The 13,229-nt window shown below is 52.0% G+C and overlaps 3 protein-coding genes across 6 annotated transcripts; all 3 read right to left on the bottom strand.

Moving 5' to 3' along the window:
• Nucleotides 1–11: 11 nt before the first annotated feature.
• On the bottom strand, nucleotides 12–1,768 carry SPAG8 (sperm associated antigen 8). Its single transcript, XM_061199195.1, has 6 exons — nucleotides 1,415–1,768; nucleotides 1,076–1,250; nucleotides 835–880; nucleotides 636–750; nucleotides 451–513; nucleotides 12–341 (listed from the first exon to the last, which is right to left on the bottom strand). Exons 1-6 carry the CDS (start codon nucleotides 1,766–1,768, stop codon nucleotides 144–146), a joined length of 951 nt encoding a protein of 316 aa, XP_061055178.1. The 3' UTR covers nucleotides 12–143.
• A 247-nt stretch (nucleotides 1,769–2,015) lies between these two features.
• On the bottom strand, nucleotides 2,016–5,223 carry HINT2 (histidine triad nucleotide binding protein 2). 4 transcript variants are annotated; one of them, XM_061200268.1, is made up of 6 exons: nucleotides 5,074–5,223; nucleotides 4,794–4,865; nucleotides 3,722–3,862; nucleotides 3,520–3,624; nucleotides 3,343–3,415; nucleotides 2,016–2,106 (listed from the first exon to the last, which is right to left on the bottom strand). In XM_061200268.1, the coding sequence occupies exons 1-6, from the start codon at nucleotides 5,152–5,154 to the stop codon at nucleotides 2,099–2,101; spliced, it is 480 nt and encodes a 159-aa protein (XP_061056251.1). In that variant the 5' UTR covers nucleotides 5,155–5,223; the 3' UTR covers nucleotides 2,016–2,098. The 4 variants fall into 4 exon arrangements, with proteins under 4 accessions (XP_061056251.1, XP_061056248.1, XP_061056249.1 ...); XM_061200265.1 differs by lacking the exon at nucleotides 2,016–2,106 and adding an exon at nucleotides 3,036–3,222 and having other exon boundaries at nucleotides 5,074–5,219; XM_061200267.1 differs by lacking the exon at nucleotides 2,016–2,106 and adding an exon at nucleotides 3,145–3,233.
• Nucleotides 5,224–8,486: 3,263 nt separating this feature from the next.
• Nucleotides 8,487–12,936, bottom strand: FAM221B (family with sequence similarity 221 member B). Its single transcript, XM_061199194.1, has 6 exons — nucleotides 12,312–12,936; nucleotides 11,993–12,133; nucleotides 9,559–9,669; nucleotides 9,187–9,384; nucleotides 8,876–8,995; nucleotides 8,487–8,515 (listed from the first exon to the last, which is right to left on the bottom strand). Exons 1-6 carry the CDS (start codon nucleotides 12,934–12,936, stop codon nucleotides 8,487–8,489), a joined length of 1,224 nt encoding a protein of 407 aa, XP_061055177.1.
• Between the last annotated feature and the right edge of the window lie 293 nt (nucleotides 12,937–13,229).

Here is a 13,229-nt window from a genome sequence, read left to right as displayed (position 1 = left end):
AATGAGCAGTCTCAGGATGAGAGAGAACCCTTTTTATGTAAAGAGCCGCTTCACCAAGTACAGACCAAATTCACTTCCTCCCCATCTCTCCAGTACAGACGGAAGGAGATTCCATATTCCACATCTCCTTCCCTCCTCGACCCTTAGACAGGAGTAGTTTTATCCCTCCCTCCACCACCCTGCCCTCCTCCCTGACGGCCAAGGGAAGATATTTTTCCCAATTGGTGGGAATAATTCTCGGGTTCATAGGGCAAGGGCTGCCCTAGAGACAAAGGCACTGGTGTTGAGAAGCTGCAGTTCTTCCGGAATGGTGTGTCCAGAGTCCTGATGTTACTGACACCCTGGAGGAGTGCCGGAATGAGGACAGAGCCCGCTCTCCACCAAGCCGGGGCAGAACAGCCTCTTCCCGTCCCTTTCCCCCACTCCCAACACCTGGTCACCCTCACACACCTGTAGCTGTGGTGCCCTCTGTAGCCAGAAGGTTTCAGGCTGTTCCTTACGGTAGTCGTGAGGCTGTGAGGGAGAGATACTGAATAACTCTTGGCCTGAAGCTCCCTCTCTCAACCTCTGGGCCTGCTGCTTTCCCACAGCCTGTCAGGGCCCAGCTGTACAAGTGGGGTGGGATGGGTTCTTACCTTTGTTGGGGCAGGAGGCCCTGATTGCACCAGCTCCTTTCCGTAGTCGTGGTGTGTCACAGACTCGACCTCAGAGTCCTTCCTTGTGGATTCCTGCTCTGCTTGCACCTCTTTACTACATTGGCCTGGGGGGCATCAAGGCCATTCTCCCCTGATTTTTGTCCTCCCCCTCCCCTTTCCCCTTCACCCAGCCTCTCACCAGATCTGGTGGTGCAAGAGCATCTCCAGCATGGCTTCACGCTTCCCTGTGGGAGGTCAGGGAATGGACAGAGTGGGGGGAGTCTGGTTAAGAAACAGGCCCAGAAGAAAAAAAACTGGGGAAAAGGAAGAAAAACTGGGGAAAAGGAAGAAAAACTGAGATTTGCCCTTACACCCATCAGACATTCCTCTCTTTTTTTCTCTGCTAGACTCACTCTGGCCCATTCTTTCATGTTTCATACCTCGAACTGGCTGAGAGTGGTTTCCTGGGGGCTGGTATGAGTCTTTCTGGGTGGTGCTGGAGCACACGGGTGACTGTGGCTCCAGGGTCAGCAGTCTCCGGTGTCCGTGTCGGAAAAAGAAACTCTCAGAGCCATCCTGCATGCTTGGGACTTGATCCAGGTGGTTGGTGGCTCTCTGTGGGCCCCAAGTTGAGTGACCATGATATCCTTTCTGGTACCCACCCTCATCAAGTGGGGGCAGCCTTCAAGAAAAGGGAGCAGGTTAAACCCTTAATACCTCCTCCTCCCAGTTGTAGAGAAGGCACTGGCCCCGTGGCAGTGTTTCATTGAGAACCTTACTTGTCCCTTCAACCTCAGGGGGCTTCCACAGCCCTCGGGCACCAGGTTCTGAGACTTGCAAAAATTTCCAGGGTTGTTTCTGAGGCTCCCAGTGGCTGTGGTGACTCCAGGAGGCATAATTACGGAGCAGATCTGCCCTGGGTTTTCTGAAGCCTGAAGGAGCAGAGGAGCTGAAACCAGGGCCCTGGCCAGAGCCTGGTCTATGCCTAGAATCAGCGGCAGGAGCAGGACCAGTGCCTCGACCAGAGCCGTCGCCAGGACCTTGACCAGAGCCACTGCCAGGACCAGAACTGGAGCCAGGACCAGGGTCAGAGCTGAAGCCAGGAACAGGACCACGGCTAGAGCTAAGGTCATTTGCAGTATAGGGATTCCAAGCAATGTGGGAAACAGAGACAGGCTCAAAGCCAAGTCTCCCGTGGCCTATCTTGTGGGTAAATCTGGGTCCAGTGTAGCGCTCCCCAAGAAGACTTTCAGAGGAGGGCTCCATGAGAAGGCTCCGTTCAGAGTAGGGCGCTGGGGTCTTTGTAGATAATGCAGCTGCTTTGGTAGTGGAGGCGGCTGCAGTGGCTGCAGCAGCTGCTGAAGCTTCTGCGGTTGCAGCTTCCAGGTCTGACCTATGACGGCCATCCCAAGAAGGAAAGGGATCCGAAATGGACCCTAGTCCTTTGGAGCTGGGCTGTACGTCTAAAGATCTGAAAAAAAGTGAAAGCGGCAAACTTGTCAGAAGCGCAGCAAAGCGAGTCTATTAACCTTCCTTGTCCCCTTAAGCCTGCAGCCAGAGCTGTGCCTCTCACCGCGACTGTGATCCCTCGGTAGACTCAGTGGTCTCCATCTTCAGAAGCACGCTACCGGGTTGCCATAGAGACGGCAAATCATTCCAGGAGACTACGCGGAACCAGAGCTGGGCTGACGGGGAGGGTGGGGGTGGAGGCAAGGTCTCTGCGGGGCGGAAGTCTTGCACCTGGCGTAGTTTGGGAAGTCTGCCTTCCAGTCAGGCCTCCCTTCCGCCTCAGCCCGGCTTTTAAGGTTCCGCTGGCCTAAGGCCTCGCCCTCCATACCTAAGCAGGGCTTACTGAGGCTTTCTAAGGTGGTTCTTTGCGTTGAACAGGCACAGAGCTGTTATATCAGATGAAAGCCTACTTGGTATGTTTATGTAGGGGCAACAGTAGTTCATTCTCAAAAGTGGGGGCATCTTTTCAAAAATTTTAAGGATGAAAAGACATCAGACAACAGCTTAAAAGCAAAATGGTGAGGCATGGGAAATAGTCAAAGGGTAGCGACTTTTCTGGTGTGATTACTTCTCTTTCAATAAAAGCCCTTCACATTGACAATCCTCCTTCCAGACCCCCTTAGAACATGGTTTGGCATCTGAATTGAGCAAGTCCTGGGATTCAGTCTCTTCCTACTCATTCAGGCTTATTCCTACTGCTACTTTTCTAGAGGCCTGACCCAGGTAGACCATGAGTCCTAAGCTCACAGATATATAGGCAAATGCTCCTTTAACTACAGGATGGGCCTCCTTAGTGTCTCAGACCATAGTCAAGGGGGATCATAGTCTTGAATCAGTTTTCTTTCCTATTTGTGGTATAAATCTTTATATATTTAAGACAGGGATCCAGAATTGAGGGAGAGCAAGTTTATTAGCATTACAGGGTGCCGTTTTCCCCCACCCCCATCCAAGCATCCAAGTCTGAGATCCTTGGTCATTTGGTAGGTTCAACCTGGAGGCCACTGGAGCTGTCGGCCCCCAAGTACGTGAATGTGCAGGTGATACACAGATTGTGCACCCAGCTTCCCATCGTTGATCACTGAAATGGAGCTTGGGTTAGGGGGTCAGGATCATGGGAAAGGTCAAAGAATGAAGATCATACTGAGGGGTAGGTATGAGAATTCATAGGTGAGGGGCTCAAGGGCCAAACGTCACTCACCAAGTCGGTATCCATCTCCCAGCCCCTCAGCCTTTGCCATCTTCTTGGCCACAAGGAGAAGGTGTCCTAGAAGCTACAGGGAAAGGGGAAGGAGACATGTGGCTTCATTTACAGGGAGCAAAATTTCTAGCTGAGTACAGGGCTCCCCCAGCCAAACCCTGGCCCTTTTCTTCCCACCTGCTGGTCTTCTTCTTCAGCTTGGCTAATGCGAGGAATGGGCTTCTTAGGAATGACCAGAAAGTGCACAGGAGCCTGAGGGGCCACATCACGGAATACGAGACACTGGGAGCAGTGACAGGACACAGGCCACCATGTTATTTCAACAGGCTGGATGGTATTTTTGAAATTCCTAAGGGGATGGGTCCTAAGGGCGCCTCACCTGCTGGTCCTCATACAGAATGTCAGCTGGGAGGCTTCGATCCAGGATCCGGGAGAAGATGGTTGGGGCTGCCCCCCCAGGAGCTGCCTGCTGGGCCTTTGCCACTTCATTCCCATCAGTCACAGCTGCAGCTCCTCGGACCTGAAGGTGGGTCAGACACACCCAAGGGAGGAAGCTGGCAATACCTGTCTCATGTACTTAGTTGGGGCTGGCAGAGGCTGGCCATTAACTTCACCCTTCTAAGAACCTATTAGTGGTTCCCACTCAAAGGGAAAGTTCCTCACTTTCAGAGTATCAGCAGCAGAGAGTAGGGCCAGATAGTGCTGGGCCTGGTTAGATAACAGGCAGATTTCACTGCAGGATTCAGCAGTGCAATTGATTCCTGCTCCTAAAGGGTTGGGGAAATCTAGCAGTGTTCAGGGGAAAGGATCCAGAATGAGAACCTGGAGGCTTAGGTCCAAGCTCCTATTTTACTATTGAATTACCTTAGATAAATCCCTTCTCTCAGCTTCAAATATAAAGGGGGTGGTTTGCATCATCTCTTAAGACTACTTGGAGCTCTTTCCATTTACTCTCACCTTGTTAATAAGTTTCCATTTACTTTCATTACTTGTTTTCTGATCTTTAAGCCGTGTTAACTATCTTATCCAGGTTTTAATACAATTGCCCTGTTTGACACAAAGGTGTCTGGGTGTCACATCTGACCTCTTAACTGTGAATTTTCACTCCAGTCCCCTGAATCGGTGGAGGGAGTTCATTTGAGTGAACACAACCCCAGCCCCTGGGGATTGAGGGTAGGGAAGTCCCAGTTTCCCAGGGACTGAGAGAAGGCTGAAGTCAGAGATGTCACATTGTGGGAAAAAGGGACAGGATGAATCTGACCCCTTGAGTCGCTGTGGCAAAGAGGAAGAAGAAGGGGAGTTAGCATTAGTGCTCAGTAGAAAGCCAGGAGTCTGACGGGGCAGAAGACTGGCTCCCAGGAGAAAAAGCTCACGTCCCGCAGGGGGCACTGAGGAGCTGCCCAGAGTAGGCGTTCGGTCGGCTGGGAGATGGCAGCAGACGCTGCACTGACCCTGTGTCCACCTCGGTGCCTGGGCCTGTGCAGGGCGTCGTTCATCGCCGGTTCGTTTCTCTCGCGGCGAGGCTTTAAGAGAGGCTGCCGTGACCTCACCGCACAGCCCTGCAGCCTGCACCTCGGGAGGGGCAAGGTTCCCGGCCGGGCGCTCGGGCTCCGGCCCCGCGAGGCCGCAGGGCTGCGCAGGCCGGGGGGAGCAGGGGAGGAACGCGCCCCCCGGCCCTAGAGGGCGTCAGAGCCCGCGGGACCCCTTCCTCGCCCCACGGCCACCTCTCACCTGCGCCCCCCGCGGCCCCGCTACCGCCACCGCCCGGCGCGCCGCGCAGAGCCCCGCGGCCAGCACCGTGGCTGCCGCCATCTTCCCCTCGGCCGCGGAAACCTCACACTCCGGCCAGCGCTCGGGCTCTGTGGCCAACCGAGGTGGGGAGGCGGGGAGCCGGAGAGCGGCGGCCATTGGCTCCGCCCGCGGCCGGGAGCGAACCCCATCATCCCATTGGGTCACGCTCCTGGGCCCGGCACGCCACTGGCTCCGCCGCCACGGTAGAGGCGGGATCTTTTCATCCCATTGGCTTCTTGTGCCAACTCGAGGGCGAATTTTCTACTCCTTTGGCTTCGTCCTCTAGTCAGAGTGAAAGTTCCTTTACGATTGGATCCCGTTGTTAGTTGCGCTGTGAGATAGTTTCTCACTCCATTGGAAGGATTGAGAGACCTGGAGGTGGGATTTTCCTCCAATTGGCTCACAACACAAGGCCGGCCCAGCTTAGGTTGCGGCTCGGGGGGCGGGGGGTAGTGGGGCGTTTATCGTATTGGCTCCTCCTATTCGGGTCGGGCCCCTACTGGTGGGCTGGGAGGAAGGGGGCGGTGCTCCGTCACCTGCCGCGCAGAGGCTCAGAGGTTGTGGACCCTTTCATTGCCTTGGCCAGGAGGAGGGCGGGGTTCGGAGAGGGGCCGCTCCGCGCTTATTGGCCCCTGGAACCACCACTACCCCTGGAATTCCAGGCAGTACGAGTCCCGGAAGAAAGAGGAGGGTGGAGGTCGCCGGGCGGGTTGGCCTGAAGGTGAATGGGGATGGGTTTTTTTTTTTTTTTTTTTAGCTGGTGGGCTAGATACCCAGCATTATTCCCTACAAGGACAGTTTCAGCCCCTTGACCATTTCAAAGATGTTAACTTACTCATCTGAGAGCAGTTCCTCCTTAGTTTATGTGCTTGTTAAAATATTCCAAGACTAAAGATTCTGCAGTTTGTTTTCCGGGCGGTTTTTGCATTTTTCTTTTCTTTTTTTTTTTTTTTAACGGGCGGGGACAGGAGTGTCCTGTCTTTGCTGCACGACTAATAAGCAAAGGAATATGTATCCAATGTTCTTTCCTAATCAGAAAAAGTATGGGATACGGTTAGCTCCGTGCCTGGCATTTTCAGTGAGCCGGGCGAGTTTGAAGGACAAGGGAAATGTATTACGGCTAGGTTAGAAGTATATTTCGTTCTGCTGGAATATATATTTTTTGACATCAGAAACATGGGGTCACAAAATGCTAATGTACTCACACCAGGAAAGTTTTAGTCTGAGGTTTAACACAGGAGAAAAGTCACCACCGTATCGTTAGTTTTTTTAGCACATGGCCTGACATATATAGGTGCTCAATAATTATTTGTGGAATGAATAATATTTGGTGTTTTCTTTCACTTCCTTTTCCATAATATATAATACATATGTATTACATATTCTTATTCTTCCATTTACAGTCAATTTCCCATATTATTACATAGTCTATGTAAATATAGTTTGCAATGGCTGCATAATACTTTCTTGAATGAGTTTATCACAGTAACCATTCCTTTATTGTTGACTGTTAGCTGAGTTAGTTTTAGTGAGTGGTCATCATGGTGCTAATTGCATAATAATCAGTAATGGGAAATTCTGCTTCTGGAGATAGTAATTATTTCTTTTGAATAGCCATTTAATTGTTAGAGAGTCCTTTCTCCTCCAAAGGACAGACATTTGACCCTGTGATTTCCCCCAGGAGTTCTAGCAGTCAAAGTTGCATACCTTTCCTTGGAATAATAGAGGGCCTCCCTAAACATGAGGGGATGTACACTGGCCTTTTCTATGCCCTGGAGGCTGCCGTTGTCGTGTGCCTCTGGGACAGCAGCAGCCCCTAGAGCTGCTCTGGAGAAGGGCAAGAGATAAAAGGTGCTGGGAAGAGGAAACCAGCCAGGAGCGGTAGGTGAGTACAGAACACTTTGAAACTGGTTATTTCTTTGGATTCTCATAGAGGCAGGTAGCACAGAGGTTATCCTATTTTATAGATCCAGAAACAGAGTCCCCGAGAGGGAAAGTGACTTGTCTAAGATCACAGAGCTCATTAGTGTCAGAAACTCCTATTCCCCATAAGATTCACCAATGGGCTTCCTAGTCACTCCCCATCACTCACTGATTCTGGCCCCTAGCCCACAGTCTTCTCCACTCCAGGCTCTTGTGATCACTTGCAACTGCTCTCATCTGAAAGCTGCAGCGCTCTGTGGGTTCTGGCCACTGTCTCCTGTACTTTGATCCCTACCACTACATCTGCTACTGGACCTCATGAGACTTCTGTTCCTTTGACTGTTCCCTTTTTTAATCTGTCAGTTTCTTCCTGGCTTCACTTTCCTTTCCTATTTGTATGGTCAGCTCCCTCCACATCCTCAAGCCTTCTTTTGCATTATTTTCCTGATCCTCCTCCCTGATACCCTTCCCATCACCACCCATTAATCTAAATATTTTGCTTCTCTGCTTCTCTAACTAGGTTTCTGCTTCCAACTATACCTGAATCCCTAATTGCCCACCGATCAGGTTTTTCTCCAGTTTCCCTCATTAGCCTTCCCAAACCTTCACCTCTCTTCCTGTCTCCTACCCCCGACTCTTATCCCTTTCCTCCCCCACCAGCAACTGACCTTGTCTCCTACTTCACAGGGGAACTTTCACCAGATCCTACTCCCTGCAGCTCAGTGAAGGCCCCATCCTTTCTTCCATCCTTTCTTCCATCCTCCTTCCTCCTCCTCCTGGTCTCAAGAAGTGGTGTTTCTCCTGTCCAGAGTGAATCCCTTCACTTTCGCCTTGACCCCATCCTCTCCTTCCATCTTTGGGATCTGGCTTCACCAGGCATCTTTCTCTTCTGTACCCTTCAAGGTCTTTTTCTCTACTGGCCCCTCCCCTTTTCCTAAATAAAAAATGCTTCCTTGACCCCACATCCCCCTGTAGATATTGTCTGACTTCTTCCCTGCTCCTTTCGTCTAAGTTTCTTAAAGAAATTCCTTCACACTCACTGCTGTTTGGTCCACTGAACCACTGAAGCTGCACCCTCTGAAGTCACCAAAGACCTTCTGATTGCAAAATCTGATGGACACTCTTCAGTCTTTGTCTTACTGGAGCCCCTATCTGTGTCTAACATCACTGCTCCTTCTTGAAATCCCCTCCCTCCTTGGCTTCCTTGAAGCCACTCTCTCCTCCTGATGCCAGAGCTAGCAGTTTGAACGTGGGTGCAGTGGAGGCAGATGGCTGGATCCAGCCTCTCTCCTGCCTGGTGCTCTCTCTCACCCCCTGTAGGTGCCAACTCCAAGGTCCTAGGGTGTCTACCCCGGGCCGGGCTCTATCTGCCTCATACAGAGCCAGTCAGATTCCAGTGGCTTTCCCTTTATTGCTGATCTGGACCAGGCTCACAGAGGCCTGTGCCAGGTGTCTGTCTCTGGAGGAGGGAAGAGCAGAGGTGAAAGGGTCAGGTACAGGGGTCAGATATGGGGCCAGGCTGGACACTGCATGGGCTAGGGAGCCCAGGGGGACTATGGTGGGAGCTGGGATGGCCAGAGGGCCCCTTCTCCTGGAGGGCCTCGAAGTCAGAGTTGTTGATGATGGCTTCTCGGAGGGTAGGCATCTCCGCGAAAGTCACATAATCTGCTCCTCGGGGTGGAAACCAGTGCGGGTATGGGATGCAGGAGGGAGGGGTGAAGTAGTCCTGGATGGGGTGGTTGAGGGCAGGAGTGCCTTCCTGCCTGGCCTTCTGATTACAGACCCTGGAGTGGGCCCCTACCCCAGGTTGCCCCCTCACCGTGAGGCCTCCCTCCTCGCTGCCGGGTCTCCTCAGTCTCAAAGAAAGTCTCATGTTCTTCCCAGCACCAGTCACAGGCCGCACAGAGGAAATTAGACTCAAAGCAGTTGCACCAACAGCCTAGGGCAAGGGGGCAGCCAAGAAAAGTACAGGGTATTGGGGCTTCCCCAGGGGCTGACGACATTCTCATCTCTTCCTCACCAACCGCAAGCCCAGGTCTCTCCTCCCAGCTCCCCATCTGCATCCCCAAACTATTTGCAATCTATCCCAACCCATGCCCACCCCTGCACTCCCCTTGCTCTGGAAGGTACCTTTGACCCTGCAGGAATGGGACCTGGTAGCTGCGTGGTCTTCGTGGCTGTGTTTGCAGCGACATTGGGCTCTCCAAGCCCTGGGGTCAAAGGTGGCCCGTCTCTTGAGCCAGAACTCACCCACCTCCTCTGGGCGTGATGGGATAAAGCAGAACATGAGGCAGCGGCACTGGCCCACATTGCAGGGCACGGATATGTCTGTGAGGAGGGGGATGGATGGTAGGGTTAGACCAGCACCTGACAGGGTGTGGCTTTCCCATGTCAACCCCCTCCCCCAAACCAACACACATACACACACACACACACACACACACACACATACTTGCTCTCATACATCCCAACACATGACAGAGGACAGTTATCACTCCACACCTGAGATGATCTGGTGCTCTCTCAACAAGTGTCCACAAAAGCACTTGGACTCATCCCCAATCCGGAAACAGTCCCATAGATAATGGGGGCAGCGCCAGCCAATATAGAGACCTGGGTGTGGAGGGATTGAGTAATAAGGAAAAGTAAGAAGAAAAAATAGCCTAAGCTCCCCGCAAGGTGTTCTCATCTCTCCCCCCATGTGTATCTATCTCTACCCACGAGTCCTCATCCCTACCCCTTTAGACTTTTTTCTTCAAGGTTTTCTCATCGCCCCACAGGTGTCTTCAGATCCCTCCCCACCCTAGGATCCATTCCATCTGTGTCAGCCTGTCAGAGGGAACTGAAGACGGTCTTCAATCCCGAGCAGGAAGATTATATGTGAAATTTTGTTTGACGATGAACATGTATCTCGCTGAGTTCTCTGTGACTGTGGGATTCTCATCTTCTCCCCTCCCAACATTAGAGTCCACCTTTGCTCTGTTTTCTTGAAGTGTCTAAGGTGAGGGAAAGGGAAGATGATGGGCCAGGTGCAGAGTAGATGATGGGGACTGGCTCCTAAGGAGCGTAGTATTGAAGGGACCTGAAGAGGAGGAGGAGGTGGCAGGAGGCAGGAGGGCAGCTCTGGTGCCAGGAGGTAGGAGGAGGGCTTCTCTCACTTCTCCAGGTTGGCACCTTCGTACTTCCTTTCTGCGTTCCTGGTGTTACTGAACTAATACCCTCTATTAGAACTTGAGAAGGGCTGCCTGTGGCTCTCCAAGGGTCAGGAGAAAGGGGGAGGCCAGAAGTCATGAGTGGTGAAAAGCAAAAATATAAGCTTGTGAGGCTAAGAAAGGAGGCATGGAGAGGAAGGTGAGGCTAAGACGTATCCCTGAGAGCAGGCACCAGCAAGAGGCCACCACCCTTGAGATCTGAAGCTGTCTGGCTTCACGGTCAGTCTCACCATAAGGCAAGGGTGGTGCTGAGTAAATGTGGGAGGAGAACCAGAGCATTTCCCACTCAGAGTTTCTCATCCTCTGTGAGAGCTGAGAGTACCCCAACTTCGAGCCAAGAATCCTGAGTCCCCAAGGAGTGGGGCCTTTAGCTCTAGGAGTCTTATTCCCATTTAAAGTTTCCAGTGAACTGTCACCTCCACCAGAAAGTTGTCCCTGACTTCCCCTGTCTGTCTAGGGGCCCTTCCTCTTGCCTTCTGTGGCTCTCATGCTACTCCTATCACAGTACAATGCATTATAATGGACTGTTCACTTGTATTCTCATTAGACCATGAGTTCCTCCAAGGAAGGGTCAGTCTTTTCATCGATGTCCTAACACAGGCACAAAATAGGTGCTCAGAGAATATAGATGCTTGACTGAATAAGTGAGTGAGCAAATTCCTTTAGGAGGGAAGAGAGACTCCATATTCCAGGCAAAGCCCTGAAATTCCATAAGGAGAATGAGAAAGAGTTAGTGTCCTCTGGTCTTTGACTCTGGCCAGGACCACAATCCACAATTCTGTGCCTGTCAAACTAGATTTTCTTGTCTTTCCCATGGTCTCTTAGATCTTAAGCCTGTCCAGATGTGGCTTTTGGCTTTGATGCTTCTGACTTGATACTGCCAGCCTGTGGTATTAGTGCCCCATTGCAACAAGGAAGCTTGGTTGAAAGGGCAGATTTTAGGCCGAGTCACAATGCGGGTGGGCAGGGGCCAGGATTCCACTAGAGGAATTCTGAACTCTGTTCAGAGTAGCAGGATACAGTGCAGGAACAGGTGAGGTGCAGAGGTGAACAAGTGTTAGTGCCCATAGATCAAGGCCTAGCCTGAGGGCCTGGGAGAGTCAAATTCAAGCACTGATGTGGGAGTCACTGCCCACCTTTCAGACGAAGAAGACTGGAGTTTGAAGCGGGGGAATGGCAGTTATACCTCAGACTCTACTTGAGGGGCTGCAGTGATGACAGCCTTTTTTTTTTTTTTTTTAAACTTTTGGCCACACCATGCAGCATGCGGGATCTTAGTTCCCTGACCAGGTATTGAACCTGTGCCCCCTGCAGTGGAAGCGCAGAGTCTTAACCACTGGACCACCAGGGAATTCCCCATGACAGCCTTTTAATGGAGTTCCACCAAGGGGACTAAGGCCTTTTGCCATATCAGAGCAACAAGTCACCTGGAAACTGTCCAGGGTCCTGGGCCATCTCTGCCTTAGGATCTGTTTGGTGCAGGCTATCTGAGCCTTCGTTCAGTCACCTGTTCCTGCCTGGCTTTATATGAATATCCCCACTTTTTGTCTGCATCCACCCTCATCTACCTTGGCCTACCTGCCTGCTCCCCTCCCAGATTCCAGGCAGGTGGCATTGCCATTTCCACCAGGGCTATCCATTGAACGGGCAGGTTCCTAGATCCTGTTGGATGGGAGGATGGCCATGGGCCTGTCACCAGCCCCTGAAAGGCTGCCTGGGCTCACCTGTTTGGATGGCATTCAGGGCTGCCTCCTTCTCCCACTGGAAAAGATAATTCACCTGAGCACCAAACTTCCCTTTGTGCATTGCCTTAGTCACTTCCACCAGGTCTGCCTGCTCAGCAGGGACCACTGGGTGGATGGTGTAACCTGGGGAGGAAGGGGCTGAGTAATTAAGGGGAAGTGAGGAGGCCCTAAAACTAAGAGAAGGGGCCAGGTCAGAGAGTAACTCAATCTCCTCCTCCTGGGGCAGGTCAAAGGCAGTGATGAGAAAGGGGGAAAGGGCCGGAGCAATTACGGCTGACTCCTTTCTTCCCCTTCTTCTTGTCCAACTGGTGTTCAGGCTGAGCTGCGTGAGCAGTGTTGTCAGTGGCAGCCACCCCTTTCTCTCCCTCTTCTTCCTCTTCCCCATCTTTTGCAGATGTGTCCAGGTGGACCTGGGCTGGAAGGCCTGAAAGGGAGTGCTTTGGAACGCTCTCAGATTCAGAGGTCTGGATAGGCCTCCTTGTCCATGAGCCCTCACTGGAGGAAGACTCAGAGAAGGCTTCCTTCAGATAATCAGAGGAAGACACAGAGACACAGCTTAGTGATGAGGTCTGAAAAGTAAGGTGTTTCTCTGGGACCTTGGAGATGTGAGTCTCCAACTGGATCTCAGGGTTAGGGGTCTCCAAAGGGACCTCAGAGGCAGAGTGTTCTAAAGGAATCTCAGAGATGGAAGGCTCCAAAGGGGTTTCAGAGGTGTAGGTCTCTAAAGGGATCTGGGAAATGGATGGCACCATATGAGATTCAGAGGCAAGGGGCTCTAAAAGGGTTTCAGAGAGGGCAGGCTCTAAGGGGATTTCAGGGATAGGGGGCTCCTGTGAGTCCTGAGCAGAGGGGTCCTTTGAAGAAAGGCTCTCTTCCGCATCCATGGTGGTATGAGGCTCTTCTGTGACCTTGTCTGCTTCCATCTAGTGGTAGAATAGGGTACACGTTTCATTAGGTTGGGATTGGAGGGTCTGCAAGTCAGGATTCACAGGGGCCTATGGAATTAGGATAAAGTTTTCAGTGTACCTGAGATATAAGCGGGAAGCCAGATGAGCTCTGGGCCAGGGTATGGTGCTGGGAGCTTCACCCATGTGCCTAGACCCCATATCGCATACTGAAAGGCTGAAGCAGTCAGAATCCCATCAGTAGATGGTAGCAGAGGAGGGGTCCTAACATAGCATCTTGGCTGGTCCAAGAGCAGGGCTCTGGGCATAAC

This window comes from Eubalaena glacialis, chromosome 9 (genome assembly GCF_028564815.1).
Source record: "Eubalaena glacialis isolate mEubGla1 chromosome 9, mEubGla1.1.hap2.+ XY, whole genome shotgun sequence".
Taxonomy (NCBI): Eukaryota; Metazoa; Chordata; class Mammalia; order Artiodactyla; family Balaenidae; genus Eubalaena; species Eubalaena glacialis.
This window is presented reverse-complemented; position numbering and strand designations above follow the sequence as displayed.

Bases quoted from the DNA above. Each gene is read 5' to 3' on its own strand.
- FAM221B (XM_061199194.1), bottom strand. From the start codon at position 12,936: ATGGAAGCAGACAAGGTCACAGAAGAGCCTCATACCACCATGGATGCG. The intron at 12,134-12,311 runs AGAAGAAGGGGA...CCTCCCCAGGTT, and splicing joins GCCTGAACACCAGTTGGACA to ACACCATCCACCCAGTGGTC. The intron at 9,670-11,992 runs GTGAGCCCAGGC...CTCCACACCCAG, and splicing joins CCTGAATGCCATCCAAACAG to GTCTCTATATTGGCTGGCGC.
- HINT2 (XM_061200265.1), bottom strand. From the start codon at position 5,154: ATGGCGGCAGCCACGGTGCTGGCCGCGGGGCTCTGCGCGGCGCGCCGG. The intron at 4,866-5,073 runs GTGAGAGGTGGC...CCTCTCTTAAAG, and splicing joins CGGGGCCGCGGGGGGCGCAG to CCTCGCCGCGAGAGAAACGA. The intron at 3,625-3,721 runs GTGAGGCGCCCT...CACTGCTCCCAG, and splicing joins TTCTGTATGAGGACCAGCAG to TGTCTCGTATTCCGTGATGT.
- SPAG8 (XM_061199195.1), bottom strand. From the start codon at position 1,768: ATGACCTTAGCTCTAGCCGTGGTCCTGTTCCTGGCTTCAGCTCTGACC. The intron at 1,251-1,414 runs GTAAGGTTCTCA...TGGGGCCCACAG, and splicing joins CCCTGAGGTTGAAGGGACAA to AGAGCCACCAACCACCTGGA. The intron at 881-1,075 runs GTATGAAACATG...GACCTCCCACAG, and splicing joins CCACTCTCAGCCAGTTCGAG to GGAAGCGTGAAGCCATGCTG.